The sequence below is a fragment of the Tachysurus vachellii genome, chromosome 4 (genome assembly GCF_030014155.1).
Source record: "Tachysurus vachellii isolate PV-2020 chromosome 4, HZAU_Pvac_v1, whole genome shotgun sequence".
NCBI classification, from domain to species: domain Eukaryota; kingdom Metazoa; phylum Chordata; class Actinopteri; order Siluriformes; family Bagridae; genus Tachysurus; species Tachysurus vachellii.
This window is the reverse complement of record NC_083463.1, coordinates 25,564,774-25,590,639: the sequence shown is the minus strand read 5'-3', so window position 1 is coordinate 25,590,639 and position 25,866 is coordinate 25,564,774. Positions and strand designations below refer to the sequence as shown.

General features: G+C 39.1%; 1 protein-coding gene across 1 annotated transcript; it reads right to left on the bottom strand.

The window, feature by feature from the left end:
- Positions 1–2,408: 2,408 nt before the first annotated feature.
- nomo (nodal modulator) lies at positions 2,409–25,866 on the bottom strand. The gene is made up of 31 exons (XM_060868558.1): positions 25,629–25,866; positions 24,382–24,471; positions 22,621–22,666; positions 22,163–22,263; positions 21,971–22,077; positions 21,604–21,676; positions 21,259–21,411; positions 20,029–20,163; positions 19,847–19,936; positions 19,392–19,497; positions 18,535–18,685; positions 17,992–18,169; positions 17,771–17,912; positions 17,153–17,284; positions 16,305–16,441; positions 16,080–16,167; positions 15,929–15,992; positions 14,742–14,837; positions 14,459–14,662; positions 11,818–11,900; positions 11,492–11,651; positions 11,040–11,166; positions 9,772–9,885; positions 9,420–9,547; positions 7,314–7,455; positions 6,716–6,799; positions 6,516–6,626; positions 6,336–6,437; positions 6,108–6,227; positions 5,917–6,009; positions 2,409–3,490 (listed from the first exon to the last, which is right to left on the bottom strand). The coding sequence occupies exons 1-31, from the start codon at positions 25,833–25,835 to the stop codon at positions 3,359–3,361; spliced, it is 3,696 nt and encodes a 1,231-aa protein (XP_060724541.1). The 5' UTR covers positions 25,836–25,866; the 3' UTR covers positions 2,409–3,358.

Sequence of the window (25,866 nt, the reverse complement as noted above, 5' to 3'; positions counted from 1 at the left end):
ATCCTGTCCTCTTTCTACATCAAGAGCATCCTGTGCAACTACATCACTGCTTTAATTGGGAACCCTACAGATATGATATATACAAAATGTTCGGGCCCTCGCAACCAAACTGTAACAGTTTCTTTACTCAAGCCATAAGACTCAACTTACTAGGCACACGCACACACAAACAGACACACACTTGCACTCAGTCTGCCATTTAAATCTTACTTTTTATAATGCAGCTACAACCATTTCACACTAACCAGACTGTATCTATGTATATTTTATGTATATCTGTCTTATTGACTTGCACTGTTTGCACAAGGCTGCACACCTGCACTTTGTCAGTAGGTTAATTTATTTTTCTCACTCATTAGCCCTTAGTTCTGTCTTAAGTAGCTCTGTGTTTATACAGCACCAGGATTCTGAGGGAACGTTGTTTCATGTAACTGTACCAGCTATATATGCAGATCAGGAATAACATTATGACCACCTTCCTAATATTGTGTTGGTCCCCTTTTGCTGCCAAAACAGCCCTAACCCATCAAGGCATGGACTCCACTAGACCCCTGAAGGTGTGCTGTTGTTTCTGGCACCTAGATGTTGATCCACCATGCAGCAGATCTTTTACAGTAAGTCCTGTAAGTTGCGAGGTGGGACCTCCATGGATTGGGCTTGTTTGATCAGCACATTCCACAGGTGCTCGATTGGATTGAGATCTGGGGAATTTTTGAGACCAATTCAACACCTCAAACTCGTCGTTGTGCTTCTTAAACCATTCCTGAACAAATTTTCTTTGTGGCAGGGTGCATTATCCTGCTGAAAGAGGCCACAGCCATCAGGGAATACCGTTTCCATGAAAGGGTGTACATGGTCTGTAACAATGCTTAAGTAGGTGGTACATGTCAAAATAACATCCACATGGCTTGCAGGACCCAAGGATTTCAAGCAGAACATTGCCCAAAACATCATGCTGCCTCCATCGACTTGCTTTCTTCCCATAGCGTATCCTGTGGCATGTGTTCCCCAGGTGAGTACATACACATGCCCCCCGGCCATCCAAACGATGTAAAAGAAAACATGATTCATCAGACCAGGCCACCTTCTTCCATTGCTCCATGGTCCAGTTTTAATGCCCATGTGCCCATTGTTAACGCTTTCCACAGTGGACAGGGGCCAGCATGGTCACCCTGACTGGTCTGTGGCTATGCAGCTCCATACGCAACAAATTCAATTAAATTCTGCTATTCAAATTACGATGCACCGTGTATTCTGACACCTTTTCATCAGAACCAGCATTAACTTCAACAATTTGAGCTACAGTAGCTCGTCTGTTGGATTGGACCACATTAAGCTTGCCTTCAGTCCCCACGTAGATCAGTGAGCCTTGGCTGCCCATGACCTTGTTGCCTGTTTGCCACTGTTCTTTCCTTGGATCACTTTTGATACATACTGACAACTGCAGAATGTGAACAGTTTTGGAGATGCTCTGACCAAATCATCTAGCCATCACAATTTGGCCCTTGTCAAGCTCGCTCAAATCCTTTCCCTTGGCCATTTTTCCAGCATTTAACACATCAACTTTGAGGACAAAATGTTCACTTGCTGTCTAATACATCCCACTCACTAACAGATGCCGTGATGAAGAGATCATTATTATTCACTTTACATTTACAGCATTTAGCAGATGCCCTTATCCAGAGCGACACATTTTTTATCTCATTTTTGTACAACTGAGCAATTGAGGGTTAAGGGCCTTGCTCAGGGGCCCAGCAGTGGCAGCTTGGTGGACGTAGGAATCGAACTCACAACCTTCCGAATGGTAGCCCAACACCTTAACCACTAGGCTACCACATCCCCCCACTTCACTGGTCAGTGGTCATAATGTTATGCTTGATCTGTGTATGGTCAAACTGACAATAAAAGCCTCTTGACTTAAATGCTTCATGATCCATGCTTCCTAAAGATCATCTGATATTAGTTACACAAGTTACATAATTTAGTCATGTAAAATTTGCAGTTTCTAACATTTTAATACCATGAGGGAGCCCCTTGTGACTAATTCAATACTACTTTTATCAAATTATAATGAAATTAAAAAAAAAAATCAGGGAAGCAACCACTTAAAGAAAGAAATGTCCTTGTATGTATTTGCACCTGGAAAACAGTTGATGGTAAAGTAATATGTTGTTTGTGTGGACAGTGTGTCTGTGTGAGAGAGCAGTGCGCAGTTAAGTGTGTCTGTGTAAACTTACCTTATTTTACCATAAATTAAGAATTTTGCTATCATTTTAGAGCAAGTTATGGGTTTAATTGTTATTCTGGATGGAACCATATATTGTAGTTGAAAATCTCTTTCCAATGTGCACTTTACAGATATTTTGTGTTCATGAATTGCCATTAGAAACACACAAAACTGACCAATATACAAAATTTGGTATATATTTTGGGACCAAAAAAAAAGATATGTGGACTCCTGACAGCTACACAGACGGATCCCATTCCAGATTATTCCCCCTTTCTCTTTTTCTAATGTCCACTCTTTTCAGAAGGCATGGTTGTACAGGTTTGCTCATTCAGCCACAAGATCTGCCATGAATCATTGTGCAGTTATCTTTAGTATCCACTATATTCTATCAGGGTCTAATTAACTATGCTTTTAATCCCATACTATGGGCTGTGATCTAAAGCCTTACTGAATATGTTTAACAAATTAGAGAATAATCAAGGTGAAGCCAGATTAGAAACCATCAGATCACCCTGATGTTCATCTTCATTTCATTAAAAACACACAAAAAAAAAATCAATCAAGTAGTTCCCAAAATGTTTAAGTGAAACAGAAATCAAAAAGCTGTAATTTTAATGCATGATATTTGTTGAGGAAAAAAGCTCAACAACACTAAAACTTGAGACTTATTTTCAATAGGTGTAAAAAAAAAAAAAAAAAAAAAAAAAATTCACCCTAGGATTAAATTTAGGCAAAGTGATTCTGCTAGTTCATCTTGTTAATAAATACTCCATTTACAAACCATGATCATTAATTGTTTTTTTTGTTTTTTTGATTGGGGAGACGGAGGGGGGTTTGTCAATGGCCTGCTTTAGAATCTACATCATATAAAAACACAGCTATCATTTCACATCCACTATTCACAGAGGTTCCGTATCACAATGACTCTCTGAGCCACAGTCACATACACCAGGGACCAGACAGTTATCAGTGCATATCAAAATGTACCTCAATCTATTGATAAGGACACTATGGAGGCAGTCCATGCAAAGAAAATGCAAGTAAAAGGTCTGAATCCCATTGGCCTTCACAGAGATATCAAAATTGTCAAGGCCAGAAATAATGAGTGAAGGGTATGATCCTGGTGTCTCATGTGCGTCGTGTCTTGGGTCTTTTTTGTGGGCGCTTGGCATCCTCCACGATCTGTCCATCATTGTTAGCCTGCGACAGGCTGCGAACACCCTGAATGCGACTGAGCAGCTGCAGGAAAATTGGGATCACCTGCAGACCACAAAGCACATGTCATTACTTCAGCAGTCATGATGCTAAAGGGATTTCTCATTTTCAAACTATTCATACATCAAGGAGTAAATTTAAAAAAGGAATAGTAAGAAAAAAGATCTAATAAGAGTAAGAGGTGGGTTCGGCACTTATTACAGATAAAGTGTTTCCAAATATTATAGCCAAATATTCTCAAAGTAGCCTCTAATTAATGACAGATGTATGTTAATGTACAAATAGAGTATTTATGAAGCAATTTACAAAGTTACAGAGTCAAATTCCCTTTTTTTTTTTTTTAAATGAATTCCAATAATTTTTGGAATCCAGACACTTATATGAAACCATATAGAACATGTGGAAAGACATCTTCAAAGGCCTTATTTTATATATTATTATCAGCAACATTATAGTATATAAACAATAACAAATACTGTACAATATACATTACAGTATTTCTTTATTATATGAGCCATGACTTCTGGAGCAGAGAGGGTTAAAGGCCTCACTCAGGGGCCAAACCGTGGCAGCTTGGCAGTGCTGGGGCTTAAACTCTTATTGACAACCCAGAGCCTTAACCGTCACAACAGCCCTACTATTTATATCTATCACTCACACATATATACACACGTGGACAAAATTGTTGGTACCCTTCGGTCAATGAAAGAAAAACTCACAAAGGTCACAGAAAAAACTTTAATCTGACAAAAGTAATAATAAATAAAAATTCGATGAATGTTAACCAATGAAATTCAGACATTGCTTTTCAACCATGCTTCAACAGAATTATTTAAAAAATAAACTCATGGAACAGGCCTAGACAAAAATGATGGTACCCCTAACTTAATATTTTGTTGCACAACCTTTTGAGGCAATCACTTCAATCAGACGATTCCTGTAACGGTCAATGAGACTTCTGCACCTCTCAGCAGGTATTTTGGCCCACTCCTCATGAGCAAACTGCTCCAGTTGTTTCCGGTTTGAAGGGTGTCTTTTCCAGACGGCATGTTTCAGCTCCTTCCAAAGATGCTCAATAGGATTGAGGTCAGGGCTCATAGAAGGCCACTTTAGAATAGTCCAATGTTTTCCTCTTAGCCATTCTTGGGTGTTTAGCTGTGTGTTTTGGGTCATTGTCCTGTTGCAAGACCCATGACTTGCGACTGAGACCAAGCTTTCTGACACTGGCCAGCACATTTCTCTCTAGAATCCCTTGATAGTCTTCAGATTTCATTGTACCCTGCACATATTCAAGACACCCTGTGCCAGATGCAGCAAAGCAGCCCCAGAACATAACAGAGCCTCCTCCATGTTTCACAGTAGGGACTGTTCTATTCTTGATATGCTTCATTTTTCCGTCTGTGAACATAGAGCTGATGTGCCTTGGCAAAAAGTTTCATTTTTGTCTCCTCTGTCCATAAGACATTCTCCCAGAAGCTTTGTGGCTTGTCAACATGTAGTTTGGCATATTCCAGTCTAGCTTTTTTATGATTTGTTTTCAACAATGATCGTCTCCCATGTAGTCCACTTTGGCTCAAACAATGACGGATGGTGCGATCTGACACTGATGTTCCTTGAGCATGAAGTTCACCTTGGATCTCTTTAGAAGTCTTTCTGGGCTCTTTTGTTACCATTCGGATTATCCGTCTCTTTGATTTGTCATCAATTTTCCTCCTGCGACTACGTCCAGGGAGGTTTGCTACAGTCCCATGGATCTTAAATTTCTGAATAATATGTGCAACTGTAGTCACAGGAACATCTAGATGCTTGGAGATGGTCTTATAGCCTTTACCTTTATCATGCATTATTTTCAGTCTTTTCTTGGGGTACCATCATTTTTGTCTAGGCCTGTTCCATGAGTTTATTTTTTAAATAATTCCGTTGAAGCATGGTTGAAAAGCAGTGTCTGACTTTCATTGGTTAACATTCATAGAATTTTTATTTATTATTACTTTTGTCAGAATAAAGTTTTTTCTGTGACCTTTGTGAGTTTTTCTTTCACTGACCGAAGGGTACCAACAATTTTGTCCACGTGTGTATACATATATACACACACATATACACACGCGTTCTGTTATTGGTCCTTTTATGCAATTTGCATTTTTGTATACAATGTGTACTTTATCTATTTTTGTTTTCTCCTACAAATGCATTTTAGTGAGAAAAGGATGATGGAGTAAACAAATTTGTTACATATGTGACTGAATCCGTAACATGACTGCTGATGTGTGGACATCAAAATGAAATGGGCATTACCAAAAATGGAGATCAGATCTAGGGATGTATCATAAGTTCCATAAATTGACGGCACAATTTGGGTATTAATCTAATATACTAATCTAATATCTACAACTGCTACATCAATATATAAAGACACAAAAAAAAAGCATTGGATGCAAACCATTTTAAAAGAATTTTAAACAAATACTTACCCTTTCATGATTATATACCACCAATAAGAGCAGTAAAGTTAAAGGCAGAGCTAGATACGATCCCTGAGCAACCTCTTGATCCGGAAGCTTTCGCTGTACAGAATAAATGGAAACATCATTTACAAATAACCTACATATCTGCAAAAAAAATAATCTATTGCTTTATCAGAAGACCATTTTATGTTACATACAGTAGGGTTGAACGTGAGCGTCACATGTTTGTGGTAGCCGGAGGCTGTAAAGGAGACCTGAGGAAGTTGAAAGTCATACTGGGAGCGAGGAAGAGTGGTGTGCAACATTAAAACATAACTCTGCAATGAGAAAACAAATACACAAATTAGTTTGCAATAATGATGGTTAAGCATAAATATAAGCAGTTGTAAGTATGTGTGTTAGAATGGAACGGGGAACAGATTTACCTCCCCATCACGTGGGAGAGGGGAGAAGTGGAAGAAAAGCGATTGGCCCAGTGATACACTTTGGAAGGGACTGTCAAGGTTGTCACTCTTGTATAGCTTCATCTGGGAATGAACACAAGAGTATTTATCAAGCCCAAAAACAAGCTAACATTTCCATATTCTTAGTAGGAATATTCTTACCAAAAGCGTTGGAAGATGCTCGTATGAAGTTAGAATATTGCCACTGAGATCAAACTGATTAATTTGTCTGAAGGCGATGATATTGACCCCGTCTATGTCACTGCTACCCACCTACAATATCCATAAAAGCAAATGCCATTTATACTTGGGAGAAATGTTGAAAAAACTAACTAATAGTTTAGTTATGGCTTTTTTCATACCTCTATAGTTTTGTGTTGAGGAAGTGCTCTCTCTATGTGGTCATTGCCTTCTCCACTCAGCTGAATGACATAAGTGCACCCAGGCTAGGGAAGGAAAGACAAAAAAAATCTTAATAGCTAGATAATCTAATCCACATGACCTGAAAGAGCACTGGGAGGGATCAATAAATGAAAACACTTTCATGGATAGTTACAGAGCGTAATTTGCAGGTTGAAAACGGCAGCAGGACGTCTTTAGAGGTCAAATATACCGATATATTAATAGTTTTTTTTATCCATACTTTCTGCACATTCACTAAAGACAACTTTTTATCAGAAATTCAGCTTTCATTCCCAGATATTTTGTCTTGTATTCATCATTTGACTTCAAATCCAAGCGTCTTCAATGTACACACACGTAATGCTAAGAATAGGATAAGATTTTCTTAGGATTAGAGTTACTTATGTTCAGTAATTTGCACAAATATTTTATTACTATTTGCATGCAAAAATCCCTACTGGTAGAAAGGCGTAATTAAGGATATGATGATGATGATGATGAGAAGCTTATATCCTGCTCGTTATCAAACATATTCACATAAGTGAGAGCAAGTCTTACCAGCAGTCCTCGAAGTCGGAACCGGCCTGCTTCATCAGTCACTGTGTCTTCATTGTACATGCTGCACTCACCCTGGCCCACTGCCTCTACAGCCACCCCCTGCTCAGCATCACCGCCCAGAGACTGCACGGTGCCGTAGCAACTACAGAACCCAAAAACAAAAGCAATAGAAACAAATGGTGCAATGGTCACAACCTAAGATGATTTTGGCAAAATAATCTCAACAATGTTTCAAAACTAGATACCACTGGATCTTGGATAATAAATACTAAAATCTAGATACCACCATCCTCATTTAGCTGACACTGTACAGTAAATAATGTAGATGCAAATAAGGCCCTTTCTACAACAGTTTATAGTTGAGTGGAATTGTGCAACCAAGAGCCCCTGAGCAAATAATAGGTCAGGGTCATTTCTGAGTTCTTCACGGACTAATTCCTAACAATAATTCCTTCCTGCCAAATTCTTTAAACGTTCACTGATGAAGACCCGAGCACAAAGCTGATCAACGCAATGACAGAACCTATTGGAGACTATCACACCTTCTTTGAACTATCTACAAAAATCCCATGGGTCACGGGCTGTACATGCAGATCTGAGAGTGCACCACCATGAGACGAGACACCAACCAGGGGTAGGGCTTGGTTTTAATTTTTTGCTCTTTTCTGAGTGTTCCCTTCACTAGTTTTGAATTTGACTAGGGTTACTGTCACTACTGGTAGCATGAGGCGATATCTTGACAGAGGTTGCACAGGCAGACAAACTACTCCAGGATGGCACATCAATACGTGCCTTTGCCAGAAGGTTTGCTGTGTCTCCCAGCACAGTCTCAAGAGCATGGAGGAGAGCTGGACAGGGCCAAAACGGTCCTCAACCCATCAGCAGGACTGTAATCTGATCCTTTGTACAAGGAGGAACAGGATGAACCCTGCCAGAGTCCTACAAAATGACCCAGCAGGCCACTGATGTTGATGTCTCTGATCAAACAATGAGAAACAGACATCATCAGGGTGGCCTGAGGGCCCGACGTCCTCTAGTGGGCCCCGTGCTCACTGCCTGGCACCATTTTTGCCATAGAACACCAGAATTGGCCAGAAGTCCGTCACTGGTGCCCTGTGCTTTTCACAGATGAGAGCTGGTTCACCCTGAGCACATGTGACGGATGTAAAAATGGGTCTGGAGAAGCCATGAAGAAAGATGTTCTGCCTGTAACATCTCTACAGGCTAAACAATGGCACTCTGACTGCCAACAGGTATCGTTATGAAATCCTTGTACCCATTGACCCTACACTGGTGCAGTGGATCCTGGGTTCCTTCTGGTGTACAACAATGCCCAACCTTATGTGGCAAGAGCATGCAGGCAGTTCCTGGGGAAGGAAGGAATTGATACCATTGACTGGCCCCCATGCTCGCCTGACCTAAATCCAATAAAACACTTCTGGGACATTATGTTTTAGTCCATCTGACGGCACCAGATTGTACCTCAGACTGTCCAGAAGCTCAGTGATGCGATGGTCCAGATCTGGGAGGTAGATACCATCCGTCATCTCGTTAGGTGCATGCTGCAAAATTGTCAGGCACACATACAAGCATGTGGGGGCCATTCAAACTACTGAGTACCATTTTGAGTCGCTGCAATGAAATTTAAGCAAAATGGACTAGCCTGTTGCATCATTTTGTCTTTGAATTCAGCCCCATGATGGAAATAAAAATGATCAAACTACAATGTGTCATCCTTTCGTTCTGAACACATTACCCAGTTCATATCAGTATAGATATCCATAATGTTTTTTTTCCTCTTTGACATCAGAGGTGCTCCTTTAATATTTTTGAGCAGTGCATTTTAGAATGTCCCTCTTTTCCATCTTAGATAAAAATCCACTGGGATAAAATTTGGGTGCAGGATTCTATAGAGGGAATAATATGCAAGGAAAATACATTCAAAAGACATTCTGTTCAAAGTAGCTAAATTTCAATGTCACAAATTTACTTTCATTTAAATAGTGACCTGTCTTCGATACAATTAAGAATATTTCAAATTCAAGATATTGAACATTTCGTTTCTTTCTTTTTATTCTAAACCATTTTGTTTTCCAGTTCCTGTACCTGTAGGCAGTTTTAAAGCCAGTGATGGATATACGGAGACTCTGGCCTTCTTCTACTGAGATCATTTGAGCGGAGGGCTCAAAGCGAAACTCCTTCATCATGGGTTTGAAGTAGTACTGGCCAGGACTCTGTTGGGAAAGGTTTGGGTTGAAGGCACTGAATATCAGAGAAAAGGTCTGTTTTAATGATATTCATTATTTGAAACTTTATATAACAGCAGCTACTAAGTAATGTTTATACAGAAAATCAGTACTGCAGATGTTCAGTTGAACAGTATCCAATAACCAAGTGAGTAAAATGGACTTAAAGTAAAAGGATATCCGTTTACTAGGAAATATGTATGTTGGTTTACCAGGTTGTTGAAGGTCAGGAGTCCTGTGTCCTGTGTGAGCAGATTGGAGCGGAAGTTTCCACCACTGAGTGAGAGAAGCACTCCACTGAGAGGCTGTCCATCCTCTGCCTTAATCTGTTAAGAAAAAACAAACTGATGCAAACACTCTCAGAACAGATTCTTGGACTGATTAACACAATAGATGCTATCCTACTAACGGAGTATACTCTGGGCTTGAATTTCTTCCATTTTTGCCATTTTTCATTTCAGTTAACGAAAGCGATGTGCATGCATTTTCAGCTTTACATGTCCTTCAGCCAGTGTTGCTAGAGTTTTTAATTGCTTTTTGTTTGTTTAATTATGTTCAGTTTCAAACTGAATGAAATACCCTCAGTTCACAAATAGTATATTTTTAATAACAATTTTAAATAAAGGAGCTTTAAAAACTGAATTCTTTTATTCACAAAAGTATTCGGACCTTTTTGCGGTACTCAAAATTGTAGTCAGGTGCATCATGTTTACTATAATTATCCTTGAGGTGTGTCGAGCCCTCAACTAGAGAAGACCTGTTGCAGTTTGAATTGAAAAGTCGTACACCAGGGTCTATAATGGCCCACAAATTACAACACACTGTCAGGGTAAAAATCATGTCAGAATAAAAGAAGCCTGGTACAATAGTTAACCTTGATAGCAGTCTGGCTATACAGGTCACCCAGCAAGGTAAGAAAAAACCCAGCCGTCACTGTAAAACAGCTTCAAACATCCTGTGTGATGATGGGACAAGAGTTTGGAGAGACAACCAGTTCTGCAGCACTCCATAAATCAGTACTGAATAGCAGAGTGGCGAGAGAGAAGCCACTGTTAAGTGCACGGCTTGTGACAGCATTTGGAATAAAACATGAGTAAAATGATTTACTGCTCTGAAAATATTTGACTCTTTGGTCAGGACTCTTATGCCTGCACATCACCTAGTTAATAGCATCCCTACAGGTAAACATGGTGGTCCCAGCATCATCCTTAAGGGGATGTTTTGCATCAGCAAGGACTGGGAGACTGAGAACAATTAAATGACATAAAATAGCCAAAAACAAACATCCTTAAAGTAACCCTCCTTCAGAGCGTGTGCTCACACACACACACACACACACACAGAGACAAGCACACGCCATGCACACACAAACAAGCAACCTTATTTCTAGACAGTAGAAGCAAATCTGAGATGGCCAACAGAAATGTTATTTTTTTTTAAAATCCTGTGATATGAGTGGACTCACTCAGGGCAACATTACCTCAAAAGTGACACCTGCCAGTGCAAAGGCTTTAAAGTCTTCCTCTTTACCCTCCACTGGAGTCAACACAAAGCCCTCTTTACTAGCACTAATATCATAGTGCAAGTCACTGTGCAGAGGTCCGACTCTGGGAAAAGAAACAGTAAAATTAATGAGGTCAATGCATGTTTACTCTCATTTAATAATGATAAATTATATTTAGAATTGTAGTAAATTTTTTTGCAACGGATTTTGCAAGTAAATTTTGCATAGGGTTTTTTTTTTTTTTAGTTCCAAGCAGGATTTCTTACACATCTAATTAACTCAAGATTGGAAATGACTAGAAATGTCATGTAGTAGGGAATTACAGAGGAATGTGAAATTTGATCATTTTCAAATATAATAGGAGACATTTTAACACAAAAACAAGTGAAAGAGTGGAACAATGTTTATTTTGTATTAACATTTAGTACCTGTAGGTTCCACTTATGTCAGTGAGCACAGTGATCAGAGGCCCTGCATCTCCAGACTTCCTAATGGAAATCTCCACACCCTCCAGCTCCGGAGTCACCTGACCCTGTAAGAAGAGACCTGCTTGCCCTGCGATCTCCACCATCTGACCTGGACAGCTTTCTGGAACAGCAGACAATGAAGGAATAACATAACTAATTTACTTTATTACTCCCAGTCAAATTCACCCATTGTAACTCCATACTGAAATAAAAAAAATGAATAAAAGACGTTTATTTTAGTAACATTGAAAAGTGGATGCTTACAAATCTAGTGTTTAGACACAAACCTCCTGTGATTGTAGCTTCCACCTCAGGTGGGTAAAAAAGTAGTTCTTTGGATGATGGTGTAACTGTGATCTTCTCTCCAGCCCTAAAAACCAGATCAAGTCAAGTCAGAGCAAGTCACAGTGCTAGACTCATGCAAGGATATCTGCATGGAGCAGAAGGTCACTGTGGAACTAAAATATAAATGTCATCACCTTTACTGTTAAGGCTCCCAAATCAAAAACAGGCAGAAAGAGAGCAAGACAGAGAGAGAGAATTTTTATTCCTTTATTCTGATGTTTGACGTGAACATTATTTTAAACTTTTGACCTATATCTGCCACCTGATTGGCTGATTAATAACTGCATGAATGTGCAGGTGAATGCTGCAAAGTGGATGCCGCATGTTTTTGGACACCTGACCATCACGTCAGATGTTTCTTTCCTTCGTGCTCTCCAAGATCACAAAACTCAGAACTTCTGGTAGTTCCCAGAATATCTGTCTACTAAAGGTGGTAGAGCGTTTTCTTATTTAGCTCCCAAACTTTTGAATAGTCTCCCTGATAGTGTTCAGGGCTCAGACACACTTTCCCAGTTTAAATTTAGATTAAAAACTCATCTCTTTAGTCAGGCGTACACATAACACATTCCATAATATTGTGCTCTATTACATCAGACCAAATGCACATTATCATCTAGTGCTTGCTAATATTATGAACAGCAGCTACATTAATCCCTCTCCACTGCTTCTCTCTTTCTACCCATCCCGAGGCAGATTTTGGACCTCCACTGAGATGAGGCAGACTCTGAGAATCCTGAGGCTTTTTAAATATATCTAATATTAATCTTGAATTTTATATTAATCTTTATATTATTCTTTATAATAACCTTTTGTTCTATGATCATGTTCTGTGAAGCTGCTGAGAGACAATGTCAATTGTAAAAAGCGCTATACAAATAAACTTGAATTGAATGTTTTTGAACATCCTATTCTAGATTTAGTGGTACATTTACTCCTGTAACCAAACTTCTCATTATCGTTCCACTAGGTCATATATGTCAAACTCAGGCCCTTTATATTTGGCCCGCGAGATCATATCAAATGTGCCTTACAGCTGGCTAGCCGCATGCTCTGATAATACTACAAATCCCAGAATGCCTTGCCACTGCATTGACGCATAGTCACGAACAGCAAGCGCCCCTCATTCTCTGTTGACAGTCGTTAACAACCATGCTACAGTCACATCGGGCAAGTTAACTCCACCCTCCACAAAAATGGCGTTCAAGACAGGTAGGAGGCAGATTATCTGTTCACGAATATAAAGGACAGACCTGTTTGTCTTGTGTGCGGAGCTAATGTGAAGACACTAAGAAGACTCTATGAAATGAAACATATTATATTTATATATATATATATATATATATATATATATATATATATATATATATATATATATATATATATATATATATATACACGTATATATATATATATATATATATATATATATATATACGTACGTATATATATATATATATATATACGTACGTATATATATATATATATACATACATACACACACACATATACATATACATATATATATACATATATATATAAAAAAGTATAAAGACCTGATGTGTCTTATTTCAAATTTAATTTCTTGCGTGTTTGTAATATCAAGCTCTGGTTCTTCCAAATCCTGTGTTCAAGCAAAACTAAAGTTTGTTTCCATATGAAAAAGGTTGAACATTACATATCATTCATTCATTTATTTATTCATCTTCTACCGCTTATCCGAACTACCTCGGGTAACGGGGAGCCTGTGCCTATCTCAGGCGTCATCGGGCATCAAGGCAGGATACACCCTGGACGGAGTGCCAACCCATCGCAGGGCACACACACACACACACACACACACACACACTCATTCACACACGCAATCACACACTAGGGACAATTTTCCAGAGATGCCAATCAACCTACCATGCATGTCTTTGGACCGGGGGAGGAAACCGGAGTACCCGGAGGAAACCCCCAAGACACGGGGAGAACATGCAAACTCCACACACACAAGGTGGAGGCGGGAATCGAACCCCGACCCTGGAGGTGTGAGGCGAACGTGCTAACCACTAAGCCACCGTGCCCCCCCATTACATATCAGTTGCAGTTAATTTTTCAATAAATATTCAGTTTGGCCAGTGACTTTCTGTTTTATATTTTGGCCCACTGTGAATTTGAGTTTGACACCCCTGCACTAGGTTGTGGAGCATTGCTGTGGGGATTTGTTCATTCAGCCACAAAGTTCTTAGTGAGCTCAGCCACTGATGTTAGGTGAGGGAGTCTAGGGTGCAGTCAGCATTCCATTTCATCTCAAACTGGGGTTGTGGTCAGGAATTCAGGTCTCCAATTCTTCCGCAGCAAAGTTTGCAAACAAGGTCTTCACGGAGTGAACAGTGAGCCTCTGTACTCCCAGTTACTGCCCATTTAAAAATACTGTCACAGCTACAGAAGTCTGTACTTTACTCTAAAGCTTAGGAATAAGATAAGAATTTTTTATTTCTAATTCATAATGATTATTTTTTATACATTATATATACACACCAGCTATGCTTCCATCATCATAATAGTGCAGAAAAGCCCCAGTAAGAATAACCTTCTCACCGTGCCCAGTAAGAGAACTCATAGTGAAATGGCTCATGAAGCTCATCAGGTTTCTCCATCACCGGTGGTCCCATGTCCTCTCCTCCTCGCTCTTCCCGTTCTTTCTTGCGAGCTGCGATCTCCAGTAACTGCTGTTCATGCCACTGTTCCTCAATTGAGCGCAGAGGTCCCAGGACCAGAGCAGGCTCACTCTCAATGGATGACCTGAGATCAGAAGTGCTTGGTTTTAAAATGCTCCAATTCCTTTTAAATTATAAATCAATTTTTGTAACCGGTCACTCACTTTATAGTAACGGTGACATCCAGCATTTTGTCTGTTGTAATAAGTCCAGTCATGTGATGCCTGACAGCAGTCAGGGTTAAGATACTGGGAGCAGATCTGAGGAGGAAAAAAATAAAAAATAAGCACATAGCCAGTTATTACTGTTTGTAGTGTTTAGGTGGTTATCTTCACTGTTTATGTACAGGCAAATGTGTTAGTGAGAATTCTTAAGGTTTTATGCATTCTTTACTTCTTGCATTTATATGACCTGGTACACTTGGGACACTTGGCCTCTGCCGTAATAATAGTAACAGTAATAACACCATGTATAACAGTATATAATAGTAACTGTAATAACAGTGTGACTCTATATAAAAAAATATTTTGTCTTCGTTTCATACATTGGAGAACCAGAAACTAGCTTCAGAAAAAATGTATGTCTGTACGTCCAGATAGATTTAATCACATCACACAAAAGTGGCTGGACAGAATTTAATGAAACATTTGCAATACTTGGATATCTGCCTGAAGTTTAATGGTTTACTACAGTCTGTTTTTTTGTGGAAACTTATTCTTTACATTTTATTTTTTTTTACAATTTTAAAATTATTGATTGTTCCCTCCCTTGTCCTTAAGACTGCCTAACTTTTGTATCCTTTCTTCTAGACATGATGTCTATGAACATATTTCCTAGCTATTTCCTAACGACACATTTGAGATGAATGTTTATTGGGATTTTACAGCAATTTGAAGCAGAGGTATGGAAGCAAATGAGGTATTGCGGGGAAGGGAGGGTTGTTAAAAGAAGCATGTCTTCTTAAGGAACAGCTGAAGTTGGGGTTCGTGGCAACTCTCTAAAGGGGACAAACCTCTAACGGCATAATTAGTAAGCTGCTTTATCTGGTACAATATAAGCACATTATATTTACCAGCTCTGGAAGAGTCAATAATGATAAAAACAAACCTCTCACTTCTACAGAATCAGCCTACCTGCAGGTACCTTCGCTGATTATCTGTCAAGCTGACAATATTATCCCATATTTTCCCTGCTGTTAGTTAACAGTAAATTTATTTCACGAGGTCAATGCTAACAGAGTGTAATGTGTCTTTCACATGTAAAGCCATTTCTTTATTAATAATATAACTACAACATTAAGAAATCTGGTGTAATATTAATGTATTCTAACCAGTTTTTGCCATATACGTACGTGCTGTAAGTGTAATAATCCTGTTCAAACTGATGGCAAGAACGTGGAGTCACTTTGTACACACCTACGAGGAGCAATGCAACAACGTCAGCAGTTACATAAGACGATCTCATTCTACACAGCTGAAAAAAAAACAAATATAAAGACAAACCTGGTTTAGACAGGCAGAAGCGATTGACTCCTTTCGACAGATTGTAGACGCCAACATTCTCAGGCTTGCTGCCATCTTGGAAGAATTCCTTAAAGACGAAACAAAACACACAGGGCATGTTAGAGTCACTGCCGCATAATGAGGATGTGGAAATGAATGCTAACACAATGGTAATGATCGCTAATAATGGCAAATGTCAAAAACTAAATAAATAAAAGCTCTCACCAGTGTGATGGCATGGGACAGAGAGCAGCGCAGCATGTATCCTGTCTGTCTGAACTCCACTCCCTCTATATCCGAGTCCAGCACCTCCACTTCGATTGACTTGTGCTTCCAGCACCACTCCTCATGGGTAATGGACACTGACAGACAAAGCACTTTTGTGTTAAATGTTACATCAGCTCTTGTGTTCTATAGCCAGAATAGTTTTCATGCTCCTCACAGTGACTTGGATTTTTCCCATTTTTAAATGCAAAGATAAATGACTAGCTCGGACGTCTCATGTCCAAAATGCAAACGTACAAACACTGTAAAACATACCCAGCATGGTTCACTGCTAAGAAGGAAGGGGAAGAGAGGGAACACTGTACAGATACGGCTGGCTGATTTGACCGTCTACCTAATGGATTATTTCAAGTTTGGCAAATACATTAAACTGATCAGTGTTCACTTGTTTACGTTAAAAAATGCAAATTGTACTAATCTCTGGTATTAAATGTCTGTTACAAGTGATACTATTTGTCATTCAGGTGATGAAAGTAAGTTTGCTCCTGGCCTGAGAAACAGAGACATATGGTGTAAAGTGGCCAGGCACATAACAGGTACTTAGTGTATGGTTCTTCAGTATTTTGATATATGTTTACTGTCAACAGAGCATGTTCTACAAAGCTACGCCACTTTCTGTGATTCATTTTACATTTTCAACCACCTATATTGTAATGACTGGTTTGGTAACTTAAAGCAGCAAAAGCTTGTTCACAATGCATCCCCTGTGAATGTTTATGCCATAACATTAGAGCAGCCCTGACCAGTAATACCCACACCATTACGATTTCCTTTGGTTTTCAACTTACCTTTGTATTTTCCAGGCAGGACTTTACTGAAGGAGAAGCTGAGTACTTCGCTACTGCTGGAGAGCTGAAAGTTTTGCCTCTCACCCAGTCTGCTTATGGGCTGGAGCGTTACTACCATATCTCCACATGCAGCTGAGGGATTCATTAAGAGGGGTAAAAAAAATAAATAAATAATACAATTACTCATTAAAACTGAAATACAAAGTATATTTCAGTTTCTCATACATTTTCAGTTATTTATCATTAATATTTTGACTAGTCTGTGCATCAAAATTCTGCATCTCTGCATGATCACTGAATATAATGAATGAACTGATTAAGCATATGACATTTGTAATGTAGAATAATTCATATTCAGGAGAGAGAAGGAACACAACCGATGTTCTAAAAAGCTCTTACCGCCGATTTACATGACCATGAACATTTGAAAGCAATGCCTTCTTTTGTCTTGTGTTAAAACGTGTTAAAAGTTTTGAAGAATACCTTTAAATAAACAGCACCAAAACTTTTAGAAATGTTGTATTCAAGCAGCGTCCAGCCATACCACTATTCACCTTCACCTCTAACAGAAATAGCTCTAATATATTATTAGAGGATATATTAATATACAGAACATACCCAAACATGAGACAGTGCCAGAGATGGTTGCTATGAATTGGGTGAAAAGCAGGTCATTAATTGGGCGGTCAATCAGGGAGACATCAAGAGACTGAGGCTGCAAAGCGAGTCCAGCCTTTACCTCAGCCTCCGGTAATGTCACCTATAAACAACAATGAAAAAATTCATGAAGGAATATATAATTCATTTTCAGATTTCATTTTAGTTCCCTAGTGACATACCTGTACACTGTAGTCTCCTGGTTTGGCTTGGAAGCAGAACACTCCCTGGTGGTTGCTCTCAATCGTGCGGCTCACAGTCTGGTCACGTCCTCGACCTGAGAGCACGACTCTGTAGCGTCCTAGCTGTTTTATACTCTCTGGTAGATGGGCAATGGAGATCTGACCACACATGCTGAATCTGAGAAGAACAAACAAAGAACTTATTTACAGCCCCACCACCTCATGCAGTGTAGTCATGCTCAAATTAGTATGATGCTAGGTTAGCAACACATTTCTTGTCCTTCTTCATAACTTGACCACATTCTTTTTTGCTAGAATTTGAAATGTTATATTTCTATATTATTTATTCAGATTAAAGAAGGATATATTTGTTCCTGTCTCTGATGCTTTCTAGAAGATAACAACCCCTGTAGTTCTGGCCCTATATTACTATACTGTAAACATAGTGAGCTGATTATTATGTTAAAGATTATAGAAAGCAGTTTAATACTATACAGCCATATTAATCAATACTGCATGAAAGTCATCTTATCCAGGCCTCACCCTGCTGTAATAATGTCAGGGAGCTGAGGGGTGCTGGGTGCGATCTTCACTGTGATCGGCTCAAAAAACATGAGCTCCTTATGAGTGCTGATGGTGTAGGTGCCGGTGGTCATATTCTCCAATCTGAATGATCCATCCTCTTTAGTTAGCACTGTGGACAACAACACAGGGATAGGGAGTGAGAATATATTCTAAGCATCATGGACGTCACTGTCATGTTGTTGGATCAGGTGGTTACCTCACCCTAATGTTCTTTACTCTAGTTGTTCTCCTTCTTATGTATTTGGATTTGAAGCCATTTGCAGCCACTCTCCCTCGAACAGATACATTTATGTAACTGTTTTAAACATATTACCACAACACAAATGAAAACACAGGTTTCTTCCTTTACCATTCAAGGGGGTTTTTCCTTGGCACTGCTGCCTGAGTCACCTCAGATTTGCTCATTGGGGATGAATACAAACATTTAAATATATCTAATATTAATCTTGAATTTTAGATTAATCTTTATATTATTCTTTATATTAACCCTTTGTTTTATGTTTATGTTCTGTAAAGCTGCTTTGAGACAATATCAGTTGTCAATTCTCTGGGAACAATTGGCTATTTATCTATCTTTTGTTTTTAACGCAGATACAGGGATGTTAATAGACACTTTTCTACAAAGATTTAAAACAGCTGATTATTAACCTGATAAAGGGAAATGGAAATATTGTTGGAGGTAAAACTAACACCTCTGGTCATTAGATATTATTAGTGTACATATAGAAATAAATTGGTACCCACAGTTTCCTGCTTAGTCTCCATGGACTGGACAAACAATCAAGTGTATATTACAACTAAATTACTATCATTACCTTTAATCTGGTTGTTAAGAGTGACGACTGCACCAGCCACTCCTTCACCATTGGGGCTGTTCAAAACTCTTCCCATCACTGAGAAGCCCATCACTCGGAAAATTGGCTACAAACCAGATGAAGAAAAAGGAAAGGAGTGATCAGCATACCAACAACATTCAGTGAAGAGTGTTAAGATTCTTGGGAGCGTACTCCAGAAATGTAAATTGTTTCTGCAATTTCTGGAGCACGCTCCCAAGAATTTCACTCACCAAGGCACATGTGCTGTGGTGATGTGACAATAAAAGTGACTTGACTAGATTGTTGCTGCTGTAACTGTATTCAAAATAAATGCTTCTTTTCTACTATGATGAAATCTTATGTAATTCTGAGTGCTATGCTACTTCTGAAAGCAAATACCTCATACAGCATAATATTATTCAGCTAGATACAGTGATAGAGTTTATTAATCTTACCTCTATCTTCAAACTGTCGTGTTCGACTCGGAAATCAAGCCGGGACGGAGCAACGTCAAACGTGATCCATTCCCCTCTATAATACGGCACCTTGGATTTTCAACAGATTCAGTTAGCACATGATGCAACTTCTTCAGTATTTTGTGACACAGAAATGACTAAAGGGAACTGGATGATCATACCACTGTGTATTCACCACTAGGCAAGCATGGGAAGGAGAAGGTGCCATCCTCACGTGACTGTGCACTACACAGATACACAAGTGATGAATCACCTGACAAGGCACCATCTACAGGAATGGAGCTACAGCCACTGACCTGTAGAAAACACAACATTCTCGGATCATATAGGAGCTGGCAATGAAACCAATTACCGGTTTAACTTCATGTGCATGCTTTAATAAAAATTGTTTTATGTCTATCCACTCTTTCAGAATCTTTAAAAAAAATGCTTGAATGTTTGTAGGATTCATAAAAAATAAATAAATATTGTAACCTGCAGATGAAGTGATTTTGGATCCGAACAAATCAAGGCCACATCAAGGGCAAATGTTTAAAATAGTTTTTCTTCAATGACCAGATTTAACCTACAGGTATGATTTTTGCTATAAATCTGTGTTTGAGTTATATTTCAAGAGCAATTGGTAAAATGTTTGCAGGATTTATACTGAATCATCATTACAGCCAGCAGATGAACTGATTCGATTTAGGAACTGATTCAAACAAGGCCAAAATCACAGAACACACAAACGTCTAAAATAGGTTAAAAAGTCAGCTCTTCTCTTTAGGTTTTCTGACATGAATTTGAACTTTCCAGTTCTTGAGATTTCTTGGTTCTAGTTTTGACTGGTCCCACCATCTCTAAGGTTAAGAGAGGTAGGTATACAGCAATACTGCACTGAGGTGGTTGAATGAAATCCATTAGATTCCCCACAGCTGAAGACCAACCTATTATGCCTCTTCATACACATATTAAAAAACCGTGCATGGAGTTTTAGGTTGATGGTTTACTAAGTCTGTTAGCTAGTGAATCAGTGTTAATGTATTCACTGATCAAGACTTCAAAGCCTGTTTGTACATCACTCTGGATAAGGGTAAATGTATTCATTATTTCAATACTGCTGATTCAAAAGAGAGTTACGAAACGACTCTAAACCTGCTTTAATGTAACAGCTACAATGTTGTTCTAATGACATTAAAAGTATGCTCTTTAATTAGGAAGAAATTAACTGTCAGCAAAGTGCAGTAGAAATAAACATTAGGACGTGTGGTTATATGAAAATCGACTTCAGATTTGCATTGGGTCACACTGAATCGTTACCTTTTATTAGTTCATCTTAGCATAGCCAATTGTGTTTTGTACCTTGCGTCCAATAGCATGTAAGCAGAACTTTGACCTTTAAAAACACTCACCTCTTGCACCATAGTGGTAGAGTAGAGAAGGAACGTAACCTCCTTCATGGGTTCACCATCGCTTTGCACCTCACCAGAGACGTCGTAGCCTTTAACCACTAGCGGAGCTGCAGCCTTGGCATTGGCATTTGATACAACTACAGTGGTTGAGATCTGCAGAGCAAAACAAAAAATGATAATGAGATTAGAAGCATTTGGCTTGTATAGAGTCATTTTTTAAATACGCTCGAAATGAACCCAAGTTAATCACTTAACATGAGACAGAAAATATACAACAATATTTGGAGAAGATGCTTGTTAATTGGCCCTAGATTAGCTGTGAGAAAACATGATGAGACAGTTTACCTGTTCCAGGGTCCATGATGGATGAGACGCTGTTATTTTGTAATTTCCAGGAAGCACTTTTTCAAACGTGTACCTGTAAAATAAACACAGGCACTCGGTTGCATTGCACGTCACATATTAATGATTATATGTTTCAGTAGAGGAATATACAGAGTACATAATATTTTTTATACTTTTCAGAATTTCCATACCTCTCAGCTCTGGATAAAATCTATACAAGACTTTGAGATCTATATTTACTGTAGATATAAATATAACTAAACATGTCAGACCTGCATGGGGTTCTGGATAGTACGAGTTCTGCTGCTTTTTCTAAGCCAGTGATGTCAAACAAAGAAAATTACAAAAAGGAGAAAAATCAACTCACTGTCCTTCAGCCTGAGTGAACGCCACCTGAACGATCTGATCTTCCCCAGCATTCTTCAGGCTGACCACAACACCTGCTGGGCCTTGCAGATGACCTTTACTCAGAACCTGGAGGAAAGGCAGAACTGTTATATAAACCAAATAAAACAAGACAACCATGGGGAAAAAATGCAGACAAGAATATTTTCATTACCGTTCCTGTGACTGAGAATCCGGTAAAGAAGAAATTAATGTCCTGCTCTTTGGTACATATGTCACTGAGGCCATCCACATGGATATCCACAGTGGTTGGCTCTGGAATCGAACACATGATAAAGAATCATCATCTCATCAGAAATAAAGCTGTATTAACGTTACTGGTCATGTTCCATCTTACATTATAAAGAAGAAATGTGTCTAAACATCTCAACCGAGCAGCTGTAACATACTGTTTAAAGGGAACGCAAGATCTATACGATGATTAAGCTTTATCATCAATAGACTGATAGCCTAGATTTATTAAATGTAGATCAAATGTTTGAGATGGTGTTTGTTTTATTTCCTGAACTGGACTAAAACCATGTGCTCATGATTCTCTAATGTAGCAGCACAGCACATCTTACACTATATCTACAGTGAGTTCAGAGCTACTAATGAAAAACCATCCCTTACCAAAGCTCCATCCAAGAGGGGGCTCTATTTTGATGACAAAATCTCCCTGCAAGAAAAAACAACCTCTATTAACAGTGTTTTATTTACTGCCACACTCATGTCATCTGCAAACTCAGAAACAATAAGTGTCATCAGACTCTTAGCGGCAGCAACTGCAATCAATACATGATTAAATATTCTAATCTGTAGTATTTCAATGAAAAAGATAAAAGAATATACACTACACATGAAGTACACTATATTAATACTGGGTAGGACCTTCCTTTGCTCTCAAAATAGGCTCAATTTATCATGACAATATACAGGAAACATTTACTTGTGATTCTGGTCCATACTGACTTGACTATGTCACACAATTCTCATCGTCACATCAAACAGACATTATACTTTATTCAGATATGATGACTGAGAGGCCCACCAAAGAACACTGAACACCATCATGTTCATGAATCTGGTTTGAGATGACTTTAGCTTTGTGATATGGACTTGGAAGATGGCAATAGATAGGTAAATTGTGTCCATGAGTGGGTGACAATCAGGAAAACTGCTATACCTTCTCATTCATGTGATTCTATTCTATTCATTTATTTAATTATATTCGCAAGAACAAGTAAGTGTACAGGTATTACTGATAAAGTGCTTGTTGCATGTACAGTATCTCACAGATGCAAGTACACCTCACATTTTTGTAAATATTTTATTATATCTTTTCATGTGACAACACTGTACACTTACTACTGTACATTGTATCAAAGGGTCATTTCTTCAGCTTGTATAACAATGTAAATTCTCTGTCCCCTAAGAAAAAACTCAACACACAGCCATTAATGTCTAAACTGCTGGCCACAAAAGTGAGTACACCCCTAAGTGAAAATGGGGGAGGAGATCCTCCGAAGGGAGGAGATCATTCTCTGCTTCAATATGTCACAGTACATGTTGGTATTCATGAATGAACTGTAGCTCAATGAACTGTAGCTCCCCAGTGCTGGCTGCACTCATGCAGACATGACAGAGGAGAGAGAGAAAATGGCTAATTGGGCCCAATTTGGACATTTTCACTCGGGTACACTCACTTTTGTGGCCAGCGGTGTGTGTTGAGTTATTTTGAGGGACAGCAAATTTACAGTTACACAAGCGGTACACTGTACACTGTACTTTACACTGTAGCAAAGTGTCATTTCTTCAGTGTTGTCACATGAAAAGATATAATAAAATATTTATTATATAAACCTAATGTATACAAAAAAGGAAGGTGGAACTACATTTGTAAGCATTTCAAGGACGAGCTTGCCATTAAACAGTCCCTCCTTTGCTGTTATAAATTGAGAAGCTTTAAGCTCATTTAGCCACAGGTTTGTGGCACAGTCAGTATTCCAATTTATAACAAAGGTGTTGAGGACAGGGCTCGGTGAAGGCCACATGCGTTTTTAAAATTCAGGTTAATTCAGGTTAAAAACAGGTTACCATATATTAAAGATGCCCCCTGATGCTTTTGCTTTCATCATTCATCTTAGTTTGTGTTTCTTTGTTTGAATGTCCCTGTAATATTCAGTGCTAAATCACATTATTCAGCCTCAAACTTAAATAAAAAAGTGTCTTTACAATAAATGAGTAAAACAGGCTCAAAGAACAGAACAGCCATAATTTTACATATAAACTTATCCACCTGCTCAAGATACACTGTACACAGATTTTATTTTCCAAGTATGGAGTTCTACATGTGTTGTTTACAATGTACATAAAGAGACACCACAGTCATACCTTGTCATACAGAGGGATCATGAAGTAGCCATTAATGGGAGCGCAGTCCGTCTGATATTTCAGGAAGCCTTGCTTAGTGTACAGCCTTATCTAAAGAATAAAATAAAGAATATCAGACTTTCATGTCTCTGAAATAAACACCTTTCAAGCTGCATGCGAGAGTCATTTGTTTTCATATTAAATGTCATATTAAGTGTCGTTGGTATTGTGGAATCAGTACTTTATTGCTGACTCCACTAAATTATACTATATTATTTGTTCTAGATAATTGTGTAAGCACTTGTGTCTGGAAATGAACTGAGCTGTAGCGCAGGCTAACAGACAGACTAATCTACAGGCTAACAGACAGGTTAACAGACAGACTAACTTACAGGCTAACAGACAGACTAACCTACAGGCTAACAGACAGGCTAACCTACAGGCTAACAGACAGGCTAACCTACAGGCTAACAGACAGGCTAACCTACAGGCTAACAGACAGACTAACTTACAGGCTAACAGACAGACTAACTTACAGGCTAACAGACAGACCAACTTACAGGCTAACAGACAGACTAATCTACAGGCTAACCTACAGGCTAACAGACAGACTAACTTACAGGCTAACAGACAGACTAACCTACAGGCTAACCTACAGGCTAACATACAGGCTAACCTACAGGCTAACCTACAGGCTAACAGACAGACTAACCTACAGGCTAACAGACAGACTAACCTACAGGCTAACAGACAGGCTAACCTACAGGCTAACAGACAGGCTAACCTACAGGCTAACCTACAGGCTAACAGACAGGCTAACAGACAGGCTAACAGACAGGCTAACCTACAGGCTAACCTACAGGCTAACCTACAGGCTAACAGACAGGCTAACCTACAGGCTAACAGACAGGCTAACCTACAGGCTAACAGACAGGCTAACAGACAGGCTAACCTACAGGCTAACCTACAGGCTAACAGACAGACTAACCTACAGGCTAACAGACAGACTAACCTACAGGCTAACAGACAGACTAACCTACAGGCTAACAGACAGACTAACCTACAGGCTAACAGACAGACTAACCTATAGGCTAACAGACAGGCTAACAGACAGGCTAACAGACAGGCTAACAGACAGGCTAACCTACAGGCTAACAGACAGGCTAACAGACAGGCTAACAGACAGGCTAACCTACAGGCTAACAGACAGGCTAACCTACAGGCTAAACGACTCTCCTTATATCTCTATATAAAACAAAACCTCTCACCTCGACGAGGGAATAATCGATTTCCACATCTGACTTGACAAACCCACCGCAGCCGACTAAAATATCATCGGTGCAACTCACAGACGCTGCATACAGAGAAAACACAATAAATATTAAGACCCTCGGCAGCTTAAACACCGCCATCATTCCGTCCCTGTGTAGCGTAGACAGGCAGCGCACGTGGTTCTTGAAGGTCGAACCAATCATAACACAGAGTCCTGAGTTTTAGACCAATAAA

What these genes read in the sequence shown, in the direction of transcription:
- nomo (XM_060868558.1), bottom strand. Translation starts at nt 25,835, where the DNA reads ATGATTGGTTCGACCTTCAAGAACCACGTGCGCTGCCTGTCTACGCTA. An exon ending in CTACCACTATGGTGCAAGAG is followed by an intron (nt 20,164 to 21,258) that starts GTGAGTGTTTTT and finishes TGTTTTCTACAG; the next exon opens with GTCAGTGGCTGTAGCTCCAT. An exon ending in TCTTAACAACCAGATTAAAG is followed by an intron (nt 18,686 to 19,391) that starts GTAATGATAGTA and finishes TGTTGTCCACAG; the next exon opens with TGCTAACTAAAGAGGATGGA.